Source organism: Saccostrea cucullata, unplaced genomic scaffold, assembly GCF_032062105.1.
Source record: "Saccostrea cucullata isolate Sc308-1 unplaced genomic scaffold, CSIRO_AGI_Scuc_v1 ctg14, whole genome shotgun sequence".
NCBI classification, from domain to species: domain Eukaryota; kingdom Metazoa; phylum Mollusca; class Bivalvia; order Ostreida; family Ostreidae; genus Saccostrea; species Saccostrea cuccullata.
In genome coordinates this window covers 10,822-33,117 of record NW_026941090.1, presented here as the reverse complement: position 1 = coordinate 33,117, position 22,296 = coordinate 10,822, and the positions used below count along the sequence as shown (strand labels likewise).

The 22,296-nt window shown below is 31.1% G+C and overlaps 2 protein-coding genes and 1 long non-coding RNA gene across 5 annotated transcripts; 2 read left to right on the top strand and 1 right to left on the bottom strand.

Annotated features, from left to right (window-relative positions):
* The first annotated feature begins 4,419 nt into the window (after nt 1–4,419).
* Nucleotides 4,420–7,306, top strand: LOC134257081 (protein C-ets-2-like). The gene is made up of 8 exons (XM_062739724.1): nt 4,420–4,550; nt 4,972–5,036; nt 5,543–5,651; nt 5,773–5,859; nt 5,949–6,008; nt 6,175–6,444; nt 6,550–6,739; nt 6,839–7,306. Exons 3-8 carry the CDS (start codon nt 5,543–5,545, stop codon nt 6,954–6,956), a joined length of 834 nt encoding a protein of 277 aa, XP_062595708.1. The 5' UTR covers nt 4,420–4,550; nt 4,972–5,036; the 3' UTR covers nt 6,957–7,306.
* Nucleotides 7,307–7,614: 308 nt separating this feature from the next.
* Nucleotides 7,615–19,636, bottom strand: LOC134257151 (uncharacterized). 2 transcript variants are annotated; one of them, XR_009989861.1, is made up of 5 exons: nt 19,464–19,636; nt 16,466–16,535; nt 14,713–14,893; nt 12,945–12,974; nt 7,615–7,878 (listed from the first exon to the last, which is right to left on the bottom strand). It is a non-coding gene; the product is annotated as an uncharacterized LOC134257151 (long non-coding RNA). The 2 variants fall into 2 exon arrangements; XR_009989862.1 differs by lacking the exon at nt 12,945–12,974.
* Nucleotides 13,081–21,999, top strand: LOC134257149 (retroviral integration site protein Fli-1 homolog). 2 transcript variants are annotated; one of them, XM_062739792.1, is made up of 7 exons: nt 13,081–13,256; nt 18,952–18,996; nt 19,122–19,185; nt 19,810–19,878; nt 20,691–21,011; nt 21,238–21,424; nt 21,637–21,999. In XM_062739792.1, exons 1-7 carry the CDS (start codon nt 13,245–13,247, stop codon nt 21,788–21,790), a joined length of 852 nt encoding a protein of 283 aa, XP_062595776.1. In that variant the 5' UTR covers nt 13,081–13,244; the 3' UTR covers nt 21,791–21,999. The 2 variants fall into 2 exon arrangements, with proteins under 2 accessions (XP_062595776.1, XP_062595775.1); XM_062739791.1 differs by lacking the exon at nt 13,081–13,256 and adding an exon at nt 18,643–18,735.
* The last annotated feature ends 297 nt before the right edge of the window (nt 22,000–22,296 follow it).

Sequence of the window (22,296 nt, the reverse complement as noted above, 5' to 3'; positions counted from 1 at the left end):
AAAATAACATTATGAATTCAAGTGAATTATTACTTACCGTTTGTAATTTGTATGTTTAAGTTTGCTTTTAATATTTTTATATATATATATATATATATATATATATATATATATATATATATATATATATATATATATATATATATATATATATATATATATGTTGAATATAAAGAGTAACTGTTTATTACTAAAAATTACGACTATGATAAATATTTACAATCCTGTTTTTACTGTTATTTGTTCACATTGGAGCTGTTGTCTTATGTTCAAGTAGCAAAGAAAATAGAGAAAGTCGTGCTCTTCTTCATGACAGATACTTTGCCCTGGTCGTAGGGATTTTTGTGAAAAAAAACCCAGTTACAATTAAAAATTTAAATAAATTCCATTAATGTATACATGTATCGGTATCGATTTTCTAATGAAAATAATTTCCAAATAACTTCATCCACTTCCTTTCATATTGATTATGTAGTGTAGATCAGCGCAAAGACAGATTCAGAAGGTCGGGAGTTCAACCCCTGGGTTGGAACGGAAAGGGGTATCCATATATACATTATATGTTTGTTGTATATACTATATGGAGATATTGAACAGTATACAATCTCAGAAGTCCAATAAACAATACCAATATCTAATACAGCAAACACGGTTGTCTAAAAGATCAGAGGTAGGATCAAGTGCCATGAAGGCGTGAACATCCCCTGTCAACCAGTTATACCCAACGGGTGCTCCTTGTCATGATCTGGAAATAACGGTAAAATCTGTGAACAATTCAGTGTGTTGATAATGACCTAACGATTAATGAAAAACGTTAGTCAGCGTTTGATTTAATGATGGATCATGTTTGCTGACAAGGTAATTGTATAGATTATAGAACTTACGAAATGACTTTAAAAGGAGACTGCTGATATTCTACTTCCATCAACTTGATTCTCAATAACCTACCTCGTTTGAGAAATTGTTCATATGTAGATCATGCTCATGCATATCGAATCAACTGCGAGATAAACACCATATGCAGGTGGTAAAGGTAAATTTAGGCATAAGTAAGGGAAGTTGGGTATAGAAAAATTAAAGTCATTATATAAAGCTTAAAAAGTTTGTTATTAGATTGCCATTAACGTTTTTCTTCAAATAAGATATTTTTTTTATAAATATGAAATGGATTTGTCAGACTCTATGGTATTATTAATATTTTTATTTTAAGCTCACCGGAATTATATCGTATCGACATAATATTATATACCTGTACAACATGCATAATTATGTAAATATTAAAATGCCAAACAATCCACTTTCGATGTTTGTTTTGTTGGTGCAATGCTATAAGATGTGGGTGTTGGGCATTAAGGTTATTAAGACATCAGATTTGTACATGATTTTGCAAACCATCGCTCGGATTAGGTAGCGGGGTAGAGAGATCTTGTTTATGACCTTTGACCGAGTCAAAAAACACTCAGCGTTCCCTGATATCTAGTTTTTAAACTTAAATAACAGTTAATAATTTCATAATGCAGATTCTGAATTTGCCTTCTTTGTTAATAAGAACAAAATAGTACATTCAAAATCATTTTTTTTATTAAATATACTCTCCCAGAAATTAGAAAAAAATAGTGCATTATATAGATATCAAAATCATTTTTTCTTGGTATAACCTATTTGATAAGAAATAACAGTGTGGCAAGGTGCCTTGTTCTAAATTTGGAAACTGCAAAGCGGCAATCTCTAAGTCAATCAAGTTAATTTACATGGAACTCATAAAACAGAAAAGGGTTTAAGCGTGTGTATTTTTCAAAAATAGTTGCAGGTTTTGATGATGTTTTTAGCTCCCAGAGAGTAAGTTTTCTGATCAAAAAGTCTACTTTAAAAATGTTCATTTTATTATTTCCTCTGCATAATAAACAAGTTTTTACCATAATTCATTTTCCTATTATTTAGGTCAAACCAGTAATATATAGATATCGATGATGCAAGTGTGTCTAGAGTTAAAAAAAATTTACTTTCTTCTTGGTATAACCTATTTGATAAGAAATAACAGTGTGGCAAGGTGCCTTGTTCTAAATTTGGAAACTGCAAAGCGGCAGTCTCTAAGTCAATCAAGTTAATCTACATGGAACTCATAAAACAGAAAAGGGTTTAACCTTGTGTATTTTTCAGGAATAGTTGCAGGTTTTGATAATGTTTTATATTTGAATATGTTTCATCGGGTTTAAGACTTACATCTGATATGTTTAATGGGGGCATCAAAAGGGAGAAGTGGTAAAAAGCACCATTTTAGGCTCAAATTGTCAACGATGGTCTGAAAACTTGCGAAAAAAAGAACTCGATTTATAAATCGTATATGTAAAATGAACAAAACAAACTCTATATATTCGAATGTCGCCAAAATTTATAAATCATTATTATATAGAGAATTCCATTTGTAGGTAACTTATACATTTTTTAAAGTTTCAGATTAACATATCCTTTTTGAATATGCAGTTAGATCGAAACATCTTATATTGTAGAAAATGTATAAAAACAAACACATAAACATACGTGTGTCCTAGAATACAGTTTTAACTAAATACAAGGATGTGTTTTACTAACAATCTTAACAAGAAATCAATATAACCGATTATTTTTGAGAGACTGCACTTTACACATATATCAATCTTTAAGATGTACATGTGTATATGTACTTGAAAGTCATTTCTAAGTTCATTTGTAATACTGGATGTTATATAATGCATTCAAACAGAAAACTTAGTTTACACTCGTGTAGAAGATGAAGTAATGCGACGTATACTTGTGTTTTCGTGTGAGGTGAGGGGGTGTATGTGTGTTTGTATGTAGATGAGCAATAACAGACCACTTAATGTGTGTTTTGTCGGGGATGTCCCACTCCATTGCGACTTTACCTGCTTTGCAAACAACCAAAAAATTAATTAGATGCCAGCTACAGTTAAAAGTGTTTTTATAATATGCAAATTTCTGTGTACTGCCAAGCATTTAAAAAATATATTGCATGTAATATTATATAAATATTGTTTCTATGTACGAACTCGCTATAACATACGGAACCCAGAACACGTTTCACTGAGATTTGATCTTTGCACACATATATCTAGGCATGACTCAGCTTCCTTTATGTTCGATTCACAAAATTTCCTGCAGGAAAAAAACTATAGATTTCTAACTACATCACGTTGCGAGCTAAGCAGGGACATCCGAAATAAAATCTCAAACTATAAGACTAGTTTCTCAAATTCTAAGTACCACGATAGATATCTAATATATTTATTTATTGTGCCTAGCTGTCAGTGAGTTGATGGATACCATGATATGTTTTTTTTTATCACCCCGTCCCTGTTACTTTTTTCAATTCGGAGAAATTTTCATCAAAATTTATCTTAATGTGATATATTTACTAACAATTATTGAAAAATAAACAAAATCAGCTGACTATTCTGAGATAGACAGGTTCAAAAAAATATACATGTATTATAATTAGCACATTCGGAACATTGTTGATAGATACTATATCAATACATTGATTCATGTGTATATTTTCCTTTTTTAAGACCTTGCAATTTATGTTCATTCTTTTTATTTCTTTTTCAATACTTAATTCCATGTAGTGATAGATTTTTGAGTTTAGATTCTTTTGATATTCTTAAATTATCCTGATGCATGTATTTTTTGGATTAGTGAATTGGAATGGAAAACTTAAACCTTAGTTATTTTAGAAACAGAAAAAAAGAGTAAGCAAAAATTCAATCTGACACTGTATTATCTAATTATTTCGACGCTATAATTAATGATTAACTTATCAAAATGTAATTATTGTCAGCACGCCCCAAAAGGCCTCTGGCTTTATTCAGTTTGACCATGAATATAATAAGTATCACATTGTTGTGTGACCTTAAGAAATACGCGTTGATGATGCGTAAAATCGGTCTAAGTGCCCCCATATAATATATATAAATTAAATTTAGATACCCCTTCCGTTATATTTCGTAAGAATGAAACTTAAAGGAAATCTAATGGGTTATTTGATATATTTCAGCATGCAATTTTATTTCAAAATGTTCTAGTAATTTACCAATTTACGCTTAACCCCGCCTATTGATTTTTTTTAAACGTGACACCATTTGTTTATTTTATTTGACAGATAGCGGGTACATTCTACTTTTTTTACTACCTGGAAGTATTTAAAGAACGAGGTGAATTCCACAATTGTCTCATACACGTCGCCGTATTACTATATTTCTATTCAGATTTAAATCTCTCTGAGCTGCTTTTTTAATTTAATGAAAAACTCCAAAAGAATAATAAAATCAGCTGATTCTAATAACTAAACAGACAGAACGAAATTCCTCTCTTTTGATCCTCTTTTTTCCCTAAATATTGTCACGTGACAAAAGTTAAGGGGAAATCCCAAGTGTGGTATAAATAATACGCGCAAGAGCACTCTCCAACTCAGTTAGAACAGCGTCTGTGAGCGTTGCAGTCGTAGTTGCAAGCATACATGACAGTGCAGCGTCTTCGAGGCAACGAAATCCAAGGTGAGATTTTCATGCAGATTTTATTTAAAAGGTTTTGAAAATATTTGCATTAACCTGGTTCGTAAATTATGCAAAACATTTGGCGTTTATCATTTAAATATCGAAGTTTCGCAGGTTTGAAGTCGTATCCAGGTTAATTTGTTAAAAAAAGTAAAGAATATTGACTTATCGTTGCAGGTTCTTGTTATAAAAACTAAAAATATCTGGATTGAGATGTATTTTTAGATTGCATTTAGTTACAATACATTACTCGGGTATTTAAATTTCTATTCTGTTAAAAGCCGTAATCTACAAATGTATCATTGAGGGACCTTCTTTTGCTCTTCATCTGTGTTTTACCCCAATATAATCAAATGCTTTTGTACTCTTTTTTACATTTACATTTTTGTTTCATCTATATATTCTTTTCTTTCTTGTTTAGAGTCAGTGCCTTGAGGGACATTTAAGATAACGTAAAGAAAATACAAAGAGCTTGTTTTAAAAAAGGTAATATCATTTTGTTCATTTTTTTGAAATAGCCTCTCCTATTTTGTACATACAAAGTGTATATAACTGTCGGTGATGAGGCTTTCTCATTGGACCCAGTATTTTTATCTTTTGAAAACACTCAGCGCGAGCCTGTATGAATTTGAGGATCGACAGATATAATTTCAGCCCCACTTAAACTGAACATCATTGACAGGAAAACCTATCTCTCTCCGAGATCCGGATTCATTAATTATTTTAAGTGTTCTGTGCATTTTGGTAATATGTGATGTTTTCTAGCTCTTCACAAAAATGTAACTTATTATAATTTTTTTAAATGTTCAAAGTAAAACGATTTATCTAAAATGTACCGAAGCCTGTAGCTAAAATTTTGCAGCAGATGTAGCTAGTTTACACTACTCTCTCTCTCTCTCTCTCTCTCTCTCTCAGTGCTTTGATGAATAGCGAAAAAGATATATAGAAAAGTATATATACTTTTTTTAAATTGGCTTTTCCTTCTCTTTCAGATGAATAGTGTAAAGGACCAGACACCAGATTTGGTACAAATCTTACAATATCTTCGCGACCCACTCACAGAGTTCTCCGAAGTATCACCTACGTCATTACCATGTATAGGTATGTTTAATTATAGATCATGTCACGATATTATAATCTTGAAGCTTGTTTGAACACTAAATAAACTTGATCACTGAACGTTAACTCCATATTTCATCCATAACTTTTTGATTTTTTGAAGCCGATTCCCAGACATCACCACTTAGATATGAACAAGATCATTACGGATGTATCCCAGAATACACCACGTTACCCAGTACTCCATTTGGTGAGTTTGAATCAATGCATCCTTAAAAGTCGAATTAAATAATAAATTTTTATGTTACATGTATATAATGTTCTTAATTTTTTAAGCAGATCCAGCATATCTCCCAGAAACGGGTTCTGATGGAAGTGAGGTTGAAGATGATTCATCAGGTAGACAACTTGTTCTTTAAATATCACTTCTGGATTTTTTTTAATTATAGAAATATAGAAATTAATATAGGCTAATGAAATTTTGCCTATAAGGTAGAATGTTCAATACAATATCAAAATAACTAATCACTTTACAAATTTTAATATCAGTATTTTTTTTTCAAAGTGATTCTTGACTACAGTCTTACGGAATGCGCGAGCTGCGGCCATATCTTCTGTCATAACTGTTCCTACTGCCAGGGATGTTGTTCGTGCTATAACAACAGCAATGCCCACCTCAACCAGTACAAAGATCCTTCTCACAGTCCTGTTGTCGAGGAGGACTCAAATGACTCTATTGAAAAAATCCCAAGTCTCCCCAGCATAGACATTTTTCGTGATTTAGAGCATCCATATCCTTCTCCGACCCATAACGAGACTGGAAAACGAAAACGAGGTTAGATATATTGAATTATTTATATACACAATGCATATTATGCCTTGTTCAATGAAGAAATGCTTTTTCTTTTTTAAACTTATTATATGCTTTTATATGAAACAGGTGCGAAAAACATACTTCTGTGGAAATTTCTTCTGGCTGAACTGAGTGCACCAAACGCAGGTTATATAAAATGGGTGAACAAGGTTGAGGGAACATTCAGATTCATGGACACTGTTGAAGTGAGCAGGCGATGGGGGCAGAAAAAACAGAAAACCGATATGAACTTCGAAAAACTAAGTCGAGGAATTCGGTAAGAATCAAAGTTTATCAATATTTATGTTTATTATTTTGCTTTATTTTATTTTTACATTCTTTTTTAGAAGTCACATCTATTTTGTTCTTTTTACAGACACTACTACAAGAACAAGTTCATGACTCGTATTGATGGTGTTCGTCTGGTGTACAAGTTCAACTGGTCCAAGATACCCAAGGAATGGAGACCGTGTGGTGTGTTTGGACAACCCTAAAATTGAATAAAAATGGCTGACCATTCCAAATCCGAGCCGGGATATGTGCATAAAATCCAAACAGTCATGGCCTTATTTTTTTAAATTGTCTCGTGTTTGCAGCAGTGTGGAGGACAATAAATCTCAACTGTCCCGCGGACAACCTATGTCGCTATGATGTGTTCAGACTTTCTAAAAGATTTATATAGAAAGCTCAATATTTCATGTGTTCGAAAAGTTCTTTTAAGATTGTTATGAAATATTATTATATATATTTTTTACATGTATATATTGATCTATTATCTGTATATAAATCACAAGTATGCATTGTTGTATGATGCTGTTGATTAATAAAATAATTTAGAGATTAATGATGTTTAAAAATATAGTTTGTTGTGCTTTGAAGCAAAAAATCCTTTCATTGGGCTGAGTCCCCCCCCTCTCTCTCTCTCTACACGTGTATATATATATATATATATATATGACTTAAAGGTCACATTATGCCAAACGAAGTGGAGGCTGAACTTTTAATTTTCATGCAATTGAGAAATATTTCTGTTTAGTTCTCTCTCTGTCTCTCTCTCTCTCTCTGTCTGTCTGTCTCTCTCTCTCTCTGTGAAATGGGAGTGCAATACACGGACACATATATTGAAGAAAAAAATCTTCCAGAAAACTTTCCAAAGAAAAAAACCCATGACAAGAAGGAACATTTTTGGAATATTCTTTATTTGGTCAAAGAGTTTGTTGGCTGTGCTGTAATGGCTTCTAAATATAATTGCTAGCAAGGGAATCATCGCGCCATATGCCTGAGTGCAATCTCTTCCCGTTCTTGTTGTTTCCGGTTCCGCGTTGTGATACGGACAAGAGGAAAATCTCTATGGTACCAGCTTGGCAGAGCTCAATCTCCACTTGACTGGTTGTTTGAATTAATTTCTCTGAAAACCTAAATATAAAGTGAAATAAACATCATGGCATTTTTTTTCTATTTATTTCAGTTGAAAAATGTATTCACAAAAAAGTTAACTTGCTGAATGAAATGAAATCAAAATGAGAGAATAAGATATGATTTTTCACTTTTTGGGGGGATGGAAATTTTGAAATCTGTATATTATTACTTTAAAATGTTAAATCCTTCATGTATATATTACTCAGTGTATGTTTCGTCTAAAAAAATATGTCTCATTAGGGTTAAAGATATTAAAGTCATATATGTTTAAGGGAGAATTGGGTTGTACATGTAATTATCCAAGTAACATCCAGAGGAAAGCTCTGCTTGAAAAGATTGAAGATTTGAAGAGTATGGTTTATAACTGCTATTTTTAGATTTTTTAAAATTACACTAACACGATACATGGCTAAAATGGAAAGACTAGATAGCCTTTAGGTTTATTATTATTTGAACATATTAAAATAGAGTAATTTATCATCTTTTTTATAATGACATTATAAGCAAATATGACCTTTCAATGGGTCGTCGTTAGACAGACGTGTGTTATATATCAATTGTTAGGCCTTTGTTTTTACACTACATTTGACTACGGAATATTCCATCTCCCCGGTCAATGCATGTATATAGGGTATCCTTAGGCGTGACCAGTCGACAGGGGATGTTTACTCCTCCTAGTCTTCTGATCCCACCTCTTAAAATTAATTCCGTAGATACGTATTTCATGCCCTGTACAGGTTCGTATTGTTTGTAGATTGTTTATAGTTTTACATGTATTACTCTTCATTTCTTCACCTTTCTTCATTAATACAACATATACTATGTCAGAAATAAAGTATTATTGACTATATAGAAAAAAGAATAACACGTATATATTATTCATATTTTTAAAATATGTATTACTTAAACGGCTCGTATCCAATGCAAGTATTAACTAATTTTCATCAACATATCGCCATATCAATAGGATCAATAAAATACATAAACTTATAAGGTTTTCTTAAGCATTTCCCTAAATTTCATCGCTATCTCAATAAAAAACTTTAAAAATAGAAACATCCTTTTAGATATTGGATTCTAAATTATAATATATTATTGAACATTTAGATATAAAGGAATAAAATATGATAACTTCATTTATATTTCATAGGAATAAATGTAAATTTATAATGGTTGCAAGTGATTTAATAACGTGGAGAAACCCAAAGCCAAGCAAAAGACGGAAAATATGAAATCAGGTACCACTCTTCAATAGAATGGTGCATATAAACATGCTTCATTATAATTATATTAAGCATCATAAATTAGAAACATATACCGGATGTGATACATTACCGTAAGGACATGCCTGCTAGAGGGTTCCTGTAGAATAAATGTATGTATATATGTACGTAGAAAATCTATTTCAGCATTGATGTGATATTTATGACATTTTATTCTTTTTATAAAAATTGGATTATGTAAAAATCTGAATATTATGAATTTTCAACCTTTTCCCGACAGATATTTGTTACATACTGTAGACGTACTTTTTTCCACGGGGTCATAATTCCGCGGAATCTCAATTTCTGTTTAATCCGCAGGTAGAAAATTACGCGGATTTCTTAGACTGTCACTATATTCCTTACATTTATATTAAGTACGCTTGAACAAATTTCCGCGGAAAGTTTGTGACCGCGTACATAGCGTAAATTATACCGCGCGGAAAAAAAGTACTTCTACAGTTTATGGAAGTCTCAGACAAATTAGAATAGTGTATTCTTGAAATGTAATCAAAGATTTAATTATATATCTATGAAATAAAATGGTACAGAACAATTGATTTTTTTATCGTATTAAAAAGTTGTTACAAAACTTTGAATGTATTTACTAAAAGAATTTTTTTTTTACTTTTTACTTTAATCCTAGAGAAACATATATGGGCTTAAGCTTATGGATAATGTCCAAAAAAAAAAAACATGAACATTTTTACTTTATAGTAACTTAAATATTTGATTGTGACAGTTGCAATAAAAGTTACCTCAAAATGCGAGCATATTTACTGCTTTATTTTTGTTTGCATGATTAAAAAAAAGTTTTGTTGAAATACTGTACATAAGCAACACCTAATATCACCCAACTATATAATTACCGGTAAGTAAAAATGAATTTATAATAATCATCTTAAAAACAAAGTAAAAAAGAATTCATATCAAAACAATGTACAACTTCCTAATACATGCACATATGTATAAATTTATCACCAATTTAAATATTTATAAATTATTGATAATAAACGACAATTTAATTATTGTACAAATTTGAATTTAGATTCACTTTGCACAGTTTAACAATATACCTACTATATATTACTCAAATTTTATTTTCTTCAATAGCAAGATTGATTTATAAAAGTAAAAAAAGAGATTTATGCATAAATAAGGAAACTTTACAAAACAAAATTAATACAAAAGAAAATACAATAATAATTAAAAATAATGTATGAATATTTATTATTGTGTAAATATTAAGTAGATATAGTAAACGTAGTTTGTGAACTAAAGATTTCAAGAAATAATGCAGTTGCAACGCCTATTAAAATCAATGCATGTCGCTAAAGATCTTAACAAAAATCAAATGTTTTCTTAAAGGAAAATTAAACAACATATGCAAAGAGACTCATATTGTTCAATGAAATATAGGGATAAGATAATTTGATGTGGAGTTTTCATAAAACAGAAGCATAAACTTTACAACTTTGGACGGATGAGGAAGTTCAAAAGTATAGCAAGACAGATCAATTGATTAATTTTTCTGGTATTCATTATTAAGAGCTCAAGAAAAAGTGTCAAAACAATAACGGCTTTTTATGTTGTTGTTTTTTTTTAAAGAAAACATTTATAACACTGTGAGGGCGATGATGGAAATTTGAAAATTCAAATTATCCAATCACTGACATTGGCCAATCAGATAGAGAGAACAAGGAAGATTTTGGCCGACATATCACATGTACCTTTGATAAGCTGAATCTGAAATTTACCTGGGTATAATATTTTCATCGTTAAGTTCTATTCTTACCCTAAGCCGACGGAATATTATTTCCCTCTTCCTTCTAAGTTTGTTGTATTACTTTGATTATTTTGACATAATTATCACTATATGATAGTCATATTTTTGCACAACAATGACCTAAACAATAACTTACAGAGATGCAATCCCAGATTATCTCTCTGTAATACAATACCTATGTTAGCAACATAAACTTTCAAAATACTCACTCACAATTTTATCAAGGAACAAATCGATGCAAATATTCAACGATTATCTAAATACTTTTTCTTAATGTAAATGATTTGAAAATTGTGTTTTAATCAATCTTAAATCAAATTTTTATCTGTTTTTAATGAAAATGCATGCCTAATTGTGAATTGCTTATCAAAGAATAGTCAATCTATGTATGTTTTTAAAGCATTTCCCGACAGCGACATTACATTAACATTAAAAAATTATGCTGAATAAATAATCTTTCACTGATAATCGAATGGATCAAAATAGCTTTCTTTTTGCAACTCTTTCTACAGCAATTAAAAACTCATTTTCGTAAAGAAATTGCATGTATATGAATTTTGAAGATGGCATCACGAATGCATGTACGTATTTCCCCTTATGGAAAATGTTCTTGATATATCAACGTTTGGTTGAATTACATATACTTTGAAGATGCTTTTCATCGTAAACGATAAAAGAATTACAGATTTGTTTTCTGACATTCCCCCCAAAGTAAAAAAAAATGCTTTTTTGTAATAAAATATATGTAGATAACCAACAGTATTAAAGCTCAGAAGTCCGTTAAACATTAGAAAATATGACCAGAGCAAACACGGACCTCTAAAAAATCAGAGGTGGTAACAGTTGCCATATAGGAGTGACCGCCCCTTGCTGATCGAACCACGCCCACCGATTGCTACTTGTCATGATTGAGATATAACTGAAAAATTCGTCGACAATTCAGTGTGAAAAAATGGCCTAACAATTAGTATGAAATACGTCAGACAGCATTTGACTCAATGATGTATTGGCTGACAAGGTCATGGTATCGACCACAGAACTTACAAAATGATGACTTTAAACAAGTTGTTTCATCAACTTGTTTGTCAATAATTTACCCCGTATTACAAATTGTACACACGTAGAGCATGCTCTTGCGGATCGAATCAGCTGAGAGATACACTGTAAACCCCGTATGCAGTTGATGAAGGTAGACTGCTACAAATGTAAGAGAAGTAATATATTCTGAAGCAATTGAAAAGAAGCCCTTCATTGCAAAATAACCTATTTCGGTTAAAAGAGGTACAAGTCTTACCTTACGTACACCCTTTATTTTTTTCTTGACAAAATGTCCGTTGATATTTTTACTATTTTCCCTTTTTTTTAAATATTGTTTGAAATATAGAAACAAAATAAACGAAAACAAAACCCAATTATACAGGAATACTTTCCTAAAAATAATTTTAAAAAATTCAAATTTGAATTATCTTTTCAGATATTTAAAAAATAAATTTTGATTTCTACTGTAAACGTATTTTATTTCTGTATTGACGGACATTTCCAGATTTTAGTATTTGGTGATATTTACTATTCATAGGCCACAGACCAGGCGATAAAGTTGACGTTATATGACTCAACAAAAGACAAATTACATTGTATAACGAATGAAATGTCATCGTAAATTCCCAGCATATTAGTTCTTAGATCCAACACAATTACACAAAAGTAACATTTAAAACAAAGGCAAGAAATTGTAGGGAGTTTTCTTCCTCATAGAGAAAAAAAGAAAGAAAACTCATTTATCATTTCTCCTCTTCATTAGAATTTATTTTAACTTAATATTTCATTCGGAGAGCGAAAAGAAATATCAACGAAGGACAATGAAGAAGAAAAATAAGGAATACTTAAAAGGGAAAAATAATAAAAAATCATGCAAAATCTAAAAGAAAAATCCAAAATAAATTTTATCAGCAACTAATGTGAATCAACAGATGATTATTTTTCAGTAAGAAACCACTTTAAATGACAAAACTTACATTTTTTTGCCAGACTGAACAATATACATCCTTTAAAACAAAGAAGTAAATTATTGAAGAAAAAAAAAACAAAGAAGTAAAAAAAAAAAATAAACACAGAAGTAAATTGAAAGAAAGGAAATATGTAATGAAAGATTTAACCCTTTTGATCCTTTTCTTTGTAATTCAAACATTTCGGACAATGATAATACACCTTCAGTGGGTATGAATGTTTATCTTTGATGGGCATAATTTACTACAATTTTGCAGCAAATCTTAAGTATAGTTTAGACGAATTTTTCAAAACAAAGGAAACTCCAAATGGCGTTGAAGGTAAGTGATATATTGAGTGCATTTTATCATCTTTTAAGTATGTCTTATTTATATTTCATTGAATTACGGAAATGTAGCCCGGCAGTGGAAGTTTAAAAGAAAAGAGGATGAAGATAAAAACAGTGATAGATCGAAAAAAAAACAAACCTACAAACAACACAAATCTGTGAACATGGTTTAAAATACGGATCCAAAAGTTTGTTCAGATACCTAGGAGGAGTATTACCCCATGTCGACAACACATTGATTAGGTAGATGGGAGATTCCGTAGTCAAATTTAGTAGAAAACATTGGGCTTACAATTGATATTAAATATGACAGTCAGAATATGTCTCAATGATAGGTTTATTCGCTCAGAATGTTATTATAACGATTCTAGTATTAATGACATATTGAATTAAGAGAAATTTTTGGTATTACCAACTCATCTGTCAGTAATCGGTTATACTTTTATAATACAGTTCAGATCATGCTATTCAGTATCGAATAAGTTATAACAAGGCCTATTTTTGTATTCATTATAAAAAAAACGTACAAAAAGAAGTCTTCTGCGGTGGCTCCCAATTCAAAATTTAGCTATATCAACAACGTTTTATCAATTTATCAATTTTCAATATATCTTTTCGTTCCACCATTAATTCGATATTTCCCTCAAACTTGACATAAAGATACTGCAGAGTTTTCCATAGCTGCTTCATTATTGAATATTTTACCAGAAAAAAGACATAAATGGTAACCTAACAACAAAACTTAATGATAAACATAAACTTTTATCGGTCAACTTGGGATGTTTACTCCTCCATGGTACCTGATCCCCTATAATGTTTTAAGAGGTCCATGTTTGCTCTGTTTTCGATTTGTGTGGACGTTTGAGTTTGAATACGGTTAGTTATTTCAATGAGAGTCATAAACAGAATGGATTATAACAGAATGTATTTACATTAATAAGAAAATTTAACAATGGTAGAGCCGAAGACTTACAATAGTTATTGGTCCTTGTTGTCTTCAGTCAGTAAAACACCAAATTATGAAACAGATGAGACAGACTCCGTGATGTCTTTTATTTTGAATTAATTGAGATATATCAAGTAGAAATATAAATGGATGTAATTATGATAAGTTAGTTAATCAAACATCGGTAATATAGCTGAATATCGACATGAGGACCACAGCTAGTGTTTACTTCTTAATAAAAAAGTCCCTCTAAGAGATTTCGAAAGAAATATGTATTTTATATATGAAAAATGCTTCCCTAAATAAGATAAATGTGCCGTATTTATATATGTCTATCCTGCTTCTAGTTCTCTTTAGTGAGGTTAATAATGAGGAAACAGCAACAAACAAACCCCTTGTTTTATGTCCGATATCTTAAACATATTTATTGAAAATAAAGCATATACTTCCTTGCAAGGAATGATGGTTTTCTTATGAGACAATGCTATCATTATCATAGTACCTGTATGTAACACCCGATACAGTTGAAACTTGTCATCTTTTCCTACACTCTTCAACATCGCCTGAAGAGATTAGAAAGCTCATTGGGAGACAATTCAGCGTGGAACCCACTTTACTTACCAAGCGCAGAGATCTTTGTATTGAGGTCCGACGAGGCTTTTCTAAGGACATCTAGTGCCGCTCTACAAAATACATGCACGTTTAGTACAACAACTTAGCTGTTCCCCAACACAATGTTTGTAAAAGAGTACAAAGTATTTTGATAAACTATCCACTGGTTGCCTTAGACACTACAATGACACCAATTTTATTGAGCAAAGCAGAGCGAAATGCTCCTCAGGATTGTCGTCGCTGAACCTAAGTGCCAGACAACTTACCAGCGAAGCAGTGCATGTCTCAGTATGGATCTAAAACGTTTTAAAACCTTATTTACTAAAAGAAGTCTTCACCTGTTATAATTTATTCTTCGGAAGTTCATTGACAAAAACTGTTCATTTTTTCCTGACAAATTTTATCCTTGTAAAGTGTAAAAATAAGATTTTTTGAGATCGATCATCGTTCGTTATCTTCGACCACTTTTCATTAGTGGTCAAAGGGGAAATTTGAGAATTGCCAATGTTGAGCAGATGTGTAATATCATTTATGTACGGTTAATTTATCAATTATTATCAATTAAATAAAACATCATATGTCTGGTGTTATGTAAATGAAAAATTAAACATGATAAGGGAAAGCCTACGTCTATTTATAGATTACTTTTAGTATTTATGAATTACTTCTAGTACTTTCCGTCCATTATGACAGGATGGTATCATCGTGATTTCATTCCCAAGATAAACAAGGTTAATGAACATATAGGGATTTTTAGAATAAGAACCCATAAAGATTTAGCCCCTTATTTGTTAATCAATAACATTAAACACCAGTAATCATATCATCTCATGTATTTATCTCATCCTCTTACAACATACAATTATACCTATCATTTTTTCAAGCAAATGTTTAGTCAAATTGCAATCAAAATCATCGCTTATTCACATTGAATGTTACACTTTAACCTCCATATTAGAAAATGTTGAATGACTCTGCTTAATTTCAATTGCATTCATTTTTATCTGACTTAAACATTATTTTAATACGCTGGTTTAAGTGTTAAGAACAATAATACAGAAATTATTCAACCGCAATGGATTTGTATGTCCGAATGTTGTTGAATTTACACTACAAAATAGAATGCTATTTCCTTTCCAATAGGTCCAGGTTAGTCATAGTTCTTTGGATGAGAAGTGTAATAGGAAATACTTGAAAGTAGAGCATCACTTAGGATTTACTGAATGAAACAATCATGGTTTAATTTTAAGGGCCACTTTTAGTACCCAGACATCCGTTGAAACACCGCCATGCATGCCTTTTTGCAAAACAATGGTGAATCTTTATGGTGATAGACTTTCCGTTTGTAGAAATCAAATGTAGAGGTCAATTGCGTTTCAGAATAAGCTGTAACATGTAAGTGGTGGGCATGAAGTAGATATTTTTGAGGAATAATAATTGAAAAAATGAAAAAATTTGAACTTGGTGAATTTGAAAATTAATAAATTGAATTTATTAAAACCTTCAACAGTTTCTAAGATAAAGACTTATTGAAAGTATTTAGATTAATGACAAAAATTGCATAGTAGATATCAGATCCAACATATTGTCGTCAATCTAATTTTTTTTGCCTAAGAAATGAGAAGATAAAAATGATTAGTTACCATTTGGCATAATAGTTTTGGGCATTTGAGTCCTTTACATTGCCCTCCATTCTACCGTGTGGGACCATTTCTGGAACAAAATAAAATGTGCAATTCTTATTCTTAGGAATAAGTTTCCTGCAAACATCATGCCCATGCTTTTGGCTTTCTATTGTACAGAGAGAAAGAGAGAGAGAGAGAGAATTTCTGAGCAAAATACAAGACTTGTTTTCTGACATTTGTTTACTAAATTAAGATCTGACGATTTCTCTTATTTCAATAACATTTTTGAAATGCTTTTCTGACCTACACATATGTTGAAGGCCATAAATAGAAGTTTTTTTTATATTCTTCTAATTTTAAACAACATGACTTCCGATCACACCGCTGTCGAAAGATTTAAATTTCGCTGAAATCATCAAATACTGACATATTATTCATATTTGATCTGAATTGTTTCAAATACGTTCAAAGGAACTGGCCAGAAGTTTTGAAAAAAGTTATAAACCTACGACACATTATTAAAACTTATATATTTTAGCAGAGTTCATTTACTTATTCAATTACTTTGTTGCTTTCGAGAATTTCTTTGATCTGCTACATGTAATTTTTTTTTTGAATTTTGGTCATCTAAAAAGAAAATATATTAAATGAAATATAAAAAGAAAAATGAAGATGAGTCTCATTTGTTCAGAGAAGGACATATTCAGATATTCTAGTATTGCTCATACTCTTACACGGTCAATACCTTAAAGTGACAAGATCTTAGGATCAAATTCAAGTACACATTTTTTTCTGACTGAAAACGTATTTCAGGATATCAATTTTCTTAAAAGAAAGTCTTCCCTGTTCCTTCAATACTGTTTTCAAAGTATCATTGCGCTTTCCTCGAAAAAAAAGGGGTAAATTACAGCAAACACCTTGATGAAACAAGAATATCAGCATTCTCGCTTAAAGTCATCAGTTCGTAAGTTCTATGGTCGATTTAATGTCCTTATCAGGAAAAAAAAACAATTAAATTTTTTTCATTGATTCAAATGCTTACTGACGTTTAACATACTTATTGTTAACTAATTATTAACACATTGAATTGACGACGGGTTTTCCCGTTATTTCCCGATCATGACAGGGAGAACACGGCAGATGTGACCGATCAGCAAGGGATGCTCACTCGTCCATGGCACCTGACCCAACGTCTGATGTTTTGGAGGTCCGTGTTTGCTCTGCTCCTATTTCGTACTGTTTTATGGACTTTGAGCTTGAATACTGTTTGTTATCTAAATATATTTCATGCAAAGCACTGTCTTCGTCAATTCTATATTTGTACTTGCATCATATTGGTGAGGCAAACCCATCGCAGAATAGGAATTGTAGAATTATCTACTGCAAAACCTAATGTCGTTTCCTCTACTGCAAAGCCTATCATCTTTTGTTTTCTAAATCTTTTTAAATAATGTTCATGATATTTCAATGTAAGTTTGAAAAAGTCACCCTATCATGATCCACTAATACTTATTTGTAAGCCTTGTTCAGCGTACTCCATCAATTTCATTTGTGTTAATTTCTCGTCGAATACCAGAAACAAAGACAAAGGTAAGGGTGTGTATATTCCACTTAAAGTCCATTTTAACTTGAAACTGATAATTGTGGTTCGTTGGATGATTAACTAAATAAGTGAATGAATCAGAAATTGAATATGTAAATTAAAGAGTGAAATAACAAACAAGTGCATGATACGTATAGGGCATAGTAAATGGCCACCAGTTAATTTATCAAAATATAGGAGATATGAAAGACAGTTATAGATACAAGCAAACAGCAACTTCATGTACTATACCTGTCACAAACAATTCCTTACATCAAAAGGAAATTTAGATACAACAAGCAAAGAGAACTATCAAAATATAAGTAAATCGACAAAGCACTAATATGACAAGGATATTATAGGTATAATCAATGAGGAATGGGTGGGGAAAAAATCAAAAATTTTCTTTAAAAATGAGTTTCCGATCCCCTTCTGCTGAGCTACAAGGCATATCACCAAAATTGGACATAAAAACACACGACGTAAAGAAAGTGTGAGCTCTCTATAAAGCAATAAATTGTAAATATCAAACATCTGATTAAGTAAAAACGTAGGCAGACATTTGGGTGTTTCTGTATTATGCGTTTACCTTTGACCCTCATATTTTTGGGTCCAGTATTGTGACATCATGGATTGTATTTATAATGCACTAACTACTGATCACATGCATACCTTAACCGGAAATTCAGAAAAAAACACGGAAAAGGTAGACTGTATTTCATACATCTTGTTTCCTTCTTACAGAAGCTTAGATGTCGATGAACTTTCTTTTTCATATCTTTGAGACTTGTCTTTGAGTAACACTCACATGAGAGCTCACCGTGTGGGAAATTTTGCATCCAAAGAATATATAATGACTATCTTAAAATGTTCTAATACCCAAATATTATAGCATTTTAAGTAATTTTACTTATGATTTCAGTTAAGTCGAAACATAATGGCGTGTGATGACAGTTATAATGACAATGTGAGTATATTTATATGCTAAATGTAGAAATATATCCAATATGCTCATTTCAGGAAATTGCCTAACATCGGCAACTGTCACAACTTCACGAATTGGTTTTGAATTTTAGTTTCATAATTTTTCAGAACATAGAAGTGTTTTCTAGCGAAATGATGAACGAAATCTTCAGAATTATTGAACCTCAATCTGGTGAGTACCTATCATTTTCATAACAACTCCTTTATAAACCACAGTATCCAGTTTTTCCAAATGTTAGTTTTTTTCTGCAAAAAAATTATTGTCCAGATTGTTATTCTATTTTTATTGAAAGACATATTTTCTACCCATGTGTTTTAAAAATTAAAAAAAATAGCAAGAGAAAACCAAACTATGCATAGACATTTTTGAAAATCAAATAACATTTTTAAAAATATATACCTAATTGATTCAAGTGATCGTTTTGCTAAGAGAACATATATACGACTTACCATAACCTACATTTACAAAAAGATTGTAACATATTTCCACAATAAACATCCGAGAGTCTGTTACAACCCGAAATGCGGCGTTTAAGTTTTGTAACTTGATTTGTTTTACTGTTGACTTCCTTAAGGATGTAACAATTAACAATCCGAGCAAACAATATTTTTAAAGAAATCTTCCTGTCATCCTTTTTCCTACTTTTATTATCCTTTTTGTTTTCAACTTACCCTTTCACTACTTCTCAGTTTTACTTCTCAGTATTGTAATTTTCGTAGAATGTAGAAATCCATGAAATCTTCGGAATTCACTTTTTGCAAAGAATGGCTGTAGAAAATATTGTTCTCTTTATAGATACACTAATCTCAGAGACCGGAGAATCATCGTCATTTGAACACTTACCGCCCAATGATGGAACAAACGGTAAGACATAGTGGAAATTAACTTCTGCCAAAATATGAATCTAACACCAATGTAATTAACTAAGATTATTAATAAAATTACACATGCTTTTTGCCATTGAAGTAGACGAGGAAAATGTCATAAAGATATTTTTTATTTAGCTTTTACTTAGTATTTATACATTGGAAATGTATTAAATCCTTAAAGAGGACATTTTTCTATACAGTACATTTCCGTGTGTTTTTGATTCAGTACATTGGAAAGGACCTAAAGTTTCCTCACTTGCGATTGAATCTGTAAAAATGATTTCTGAACAATGTAGATTATAAACTAGCAAGGAAATAAAACAATATCTTTATTGTAATTCACTCATTTTCCTTGTGCTTTTGTTCATGATAAGTCGGATAATAATGGTAAGTATGTAAAGTTTGTTAACCTACTGATAATATTAAGTATGGCAAATGAAAAAAAGTTAGGAATAAACGATAATTTGGATGCAAAATATTTCGTTTTCGAATGACAAAGCTTAGGGAATTAAGTTATATTTATTTACGACAATCCTTTGCCATTTTCATATCCAGGAGTACTAAACACCATATCTCAGGAAAAGCTAAAAATAATCTGATTTAAGGTTCACTTCCTAAACAGAAACATGATTTTGTTGTGAAAAATTGAATGTGTACTCTAACAATTTTTCCCCAAATTTTGATTTTAAAAAATCATCACCATCCTTATTGTGTTTTGTCGTTGGATTATTGACTTTTGTTTAAAATAAGCAGTAAATTTCATTTTTGGTTTTCATGCAATTTTGAAAGATCTTTTTTCTTAAATAGCTTCCTTTGATCCTAATCACCATCTTGCTCTTCCTGATGAAACATCCTACGAGCAAAGTCCAGAATCTGTCCACTATCAAAATTATTACCAACCATGTGACCCAAGTCTATGTTACGTCACTGATGACAACTGTAGTGTGACGTCAGGCTGTGCCGACATCAGACAACCTTACTATACGGGCTATCCCCAGCCCTGTACTACTACCCTCCCTGCGTTCCAGACCTCATTCCCTCCGTACTATGCACCCGTTGAGGTCAAAACAGAGGATGATTCCGAGTTTGTCGATCAGAGTTCCTTCATGTGTCGAAAAGGAAAAAGAGGTAGCTATTTTACTGAATAATTTTGCAATATCTACTTGTAAAAATAAGATGAATATCGAAATTTATTTTTAAAATTATTTGATCTACCTTAATGTTTTTAAAAAGGCACAAATCCCTCATGTTTTCAGAGAATTGAGTTTGTTATATTTCAATTAATGATAGAAATGCAAATAATAACTTTATTTTTACTATTAAAATATTTAAAAAGAAATAATGTATTTTGAAGGAGCCAAAAATGTTTTGCTATGGAAGTTTATTCTGGAACAGCTACGAAGTGGCACTGAGTCCATACGTTGGGTAAATCTGCTAACTGGAACCTTCCGATTTGTCGATACCACCGACATAAGTAGAAAGTGGGGAGAGAAGAAAAGAAAATCTGATATGAATTTCGAAAAATTAAGTCGAGGAATAAGGTAATCAATTATTGTAGCTCTTGGTACCAAAGCACTTGTTTAAATGTAGTTCACTTTTTTTCAAAATTGTACACCATAAATTTATTTATTTGAAGGACCTCTACGAGTATTTAAAATATTGCATTAAACTTTTATTTTAAATCTGTAGTGATGACGGTAAATGTGTTTTTATGGATTGTGTATTAATGTATCAACTTTCTTTACATTTTTAGACATTATTATAAATCCGGATTTATGAGTCGGGAGGACGGAACAAGATTAGTTTATCGGTTCCACTGGTCCAAAGTACCGCGGGCATGGCGACCACGGGAAGTACAATACGAATTTGACAGACGGTGTAGAAAACACTATCAAAATAGACTATGAACTTAAGACCACAAAACGCTTCACCAAGAACCTCAGAAAGGCTGGGAAAGATGCAATGATTCCTGTATATATTTTTGTATGTGTTCGTGACTTATTGTTCAATAGTGTTACGTTGTAACCAATCGTGCTTTATTTTGCCATATCAAGTGTTCATACAGCTGTTTGTTTGCGTTCGATTTCTCGAGGGCTTTTATTTAAAAATAAACACACATCCTTACAAAGAATTAAGTGTTTCTGAAGAACCTGACCCTCATTTCAAGTTAAAAATAAGTATTTTGTATGTATATATTGTATAATATTTATTTTCTTAAGTTATGCTAAGCTAAATATGTAAATGTTGCTTATTGAAGTAAAAACCTGTTGGCAGGTTTCTTAAACAATATTCTTGTCTTTTTTAAAATTACCAGTTTATCTATATAATAATATTGAAAGGGTTTTGATGATTATTGGTGGATTTCATGCAAAATTAAAGGTAAATCTCGGAAGGAAGAACATGGCAAAATATT

What these genes read in the sequence shown, in the direction of transcription:
- LOC134257149 (XM_062739791.1), top strand. Translation starts at nt 18,658, where the DNA reads ATGGATTGTATTTATAATGCACTAACTACTGATCACATGCATACCTTA. An exon ending in GTGTCGAAAAGGAAAAAGAG is followed by an intron (nt 21,012 to 21,237) that starts GTAGCTATTTTA and finishes TGTATTTTGAAG; the next exon opens with GAGCCAAAAATGTTTTGCTA. An exon ending in AAATTAAGTCGAGGAATAAG is followed by an intron (nt 21,425 to 21,636) that starts GTAATCAATTAT and finishes TTACATTTTTAG; the next exon opens with ACATTATTATAAATCCGGAT.
- LOC134257081 (XM_062739724.1), top strand. Translation starts at nt 5,543, where the DNA reads ATGAATAGTGTAAAGGACCAGACACCAGATTTGGTACAAATCTTACAA. An exon ending in GGTTGAAGATGATTCATCAG is followed by an intron (nt 6,009 to 6,174) that starts GTAGACAACTTG and finishes TTTTTTTCAAAG; the next exon opens with TGATTCTTGACTACAGTCTT. An exon ending in GACTGGAAAACGAAAACGAG is followed by an intron (nt 6,445 to 6,549) that starts GTTAGATATATT and finishes TATATGAAACAG; the next exon opens with GTGCGAAAAACATACTTCTG.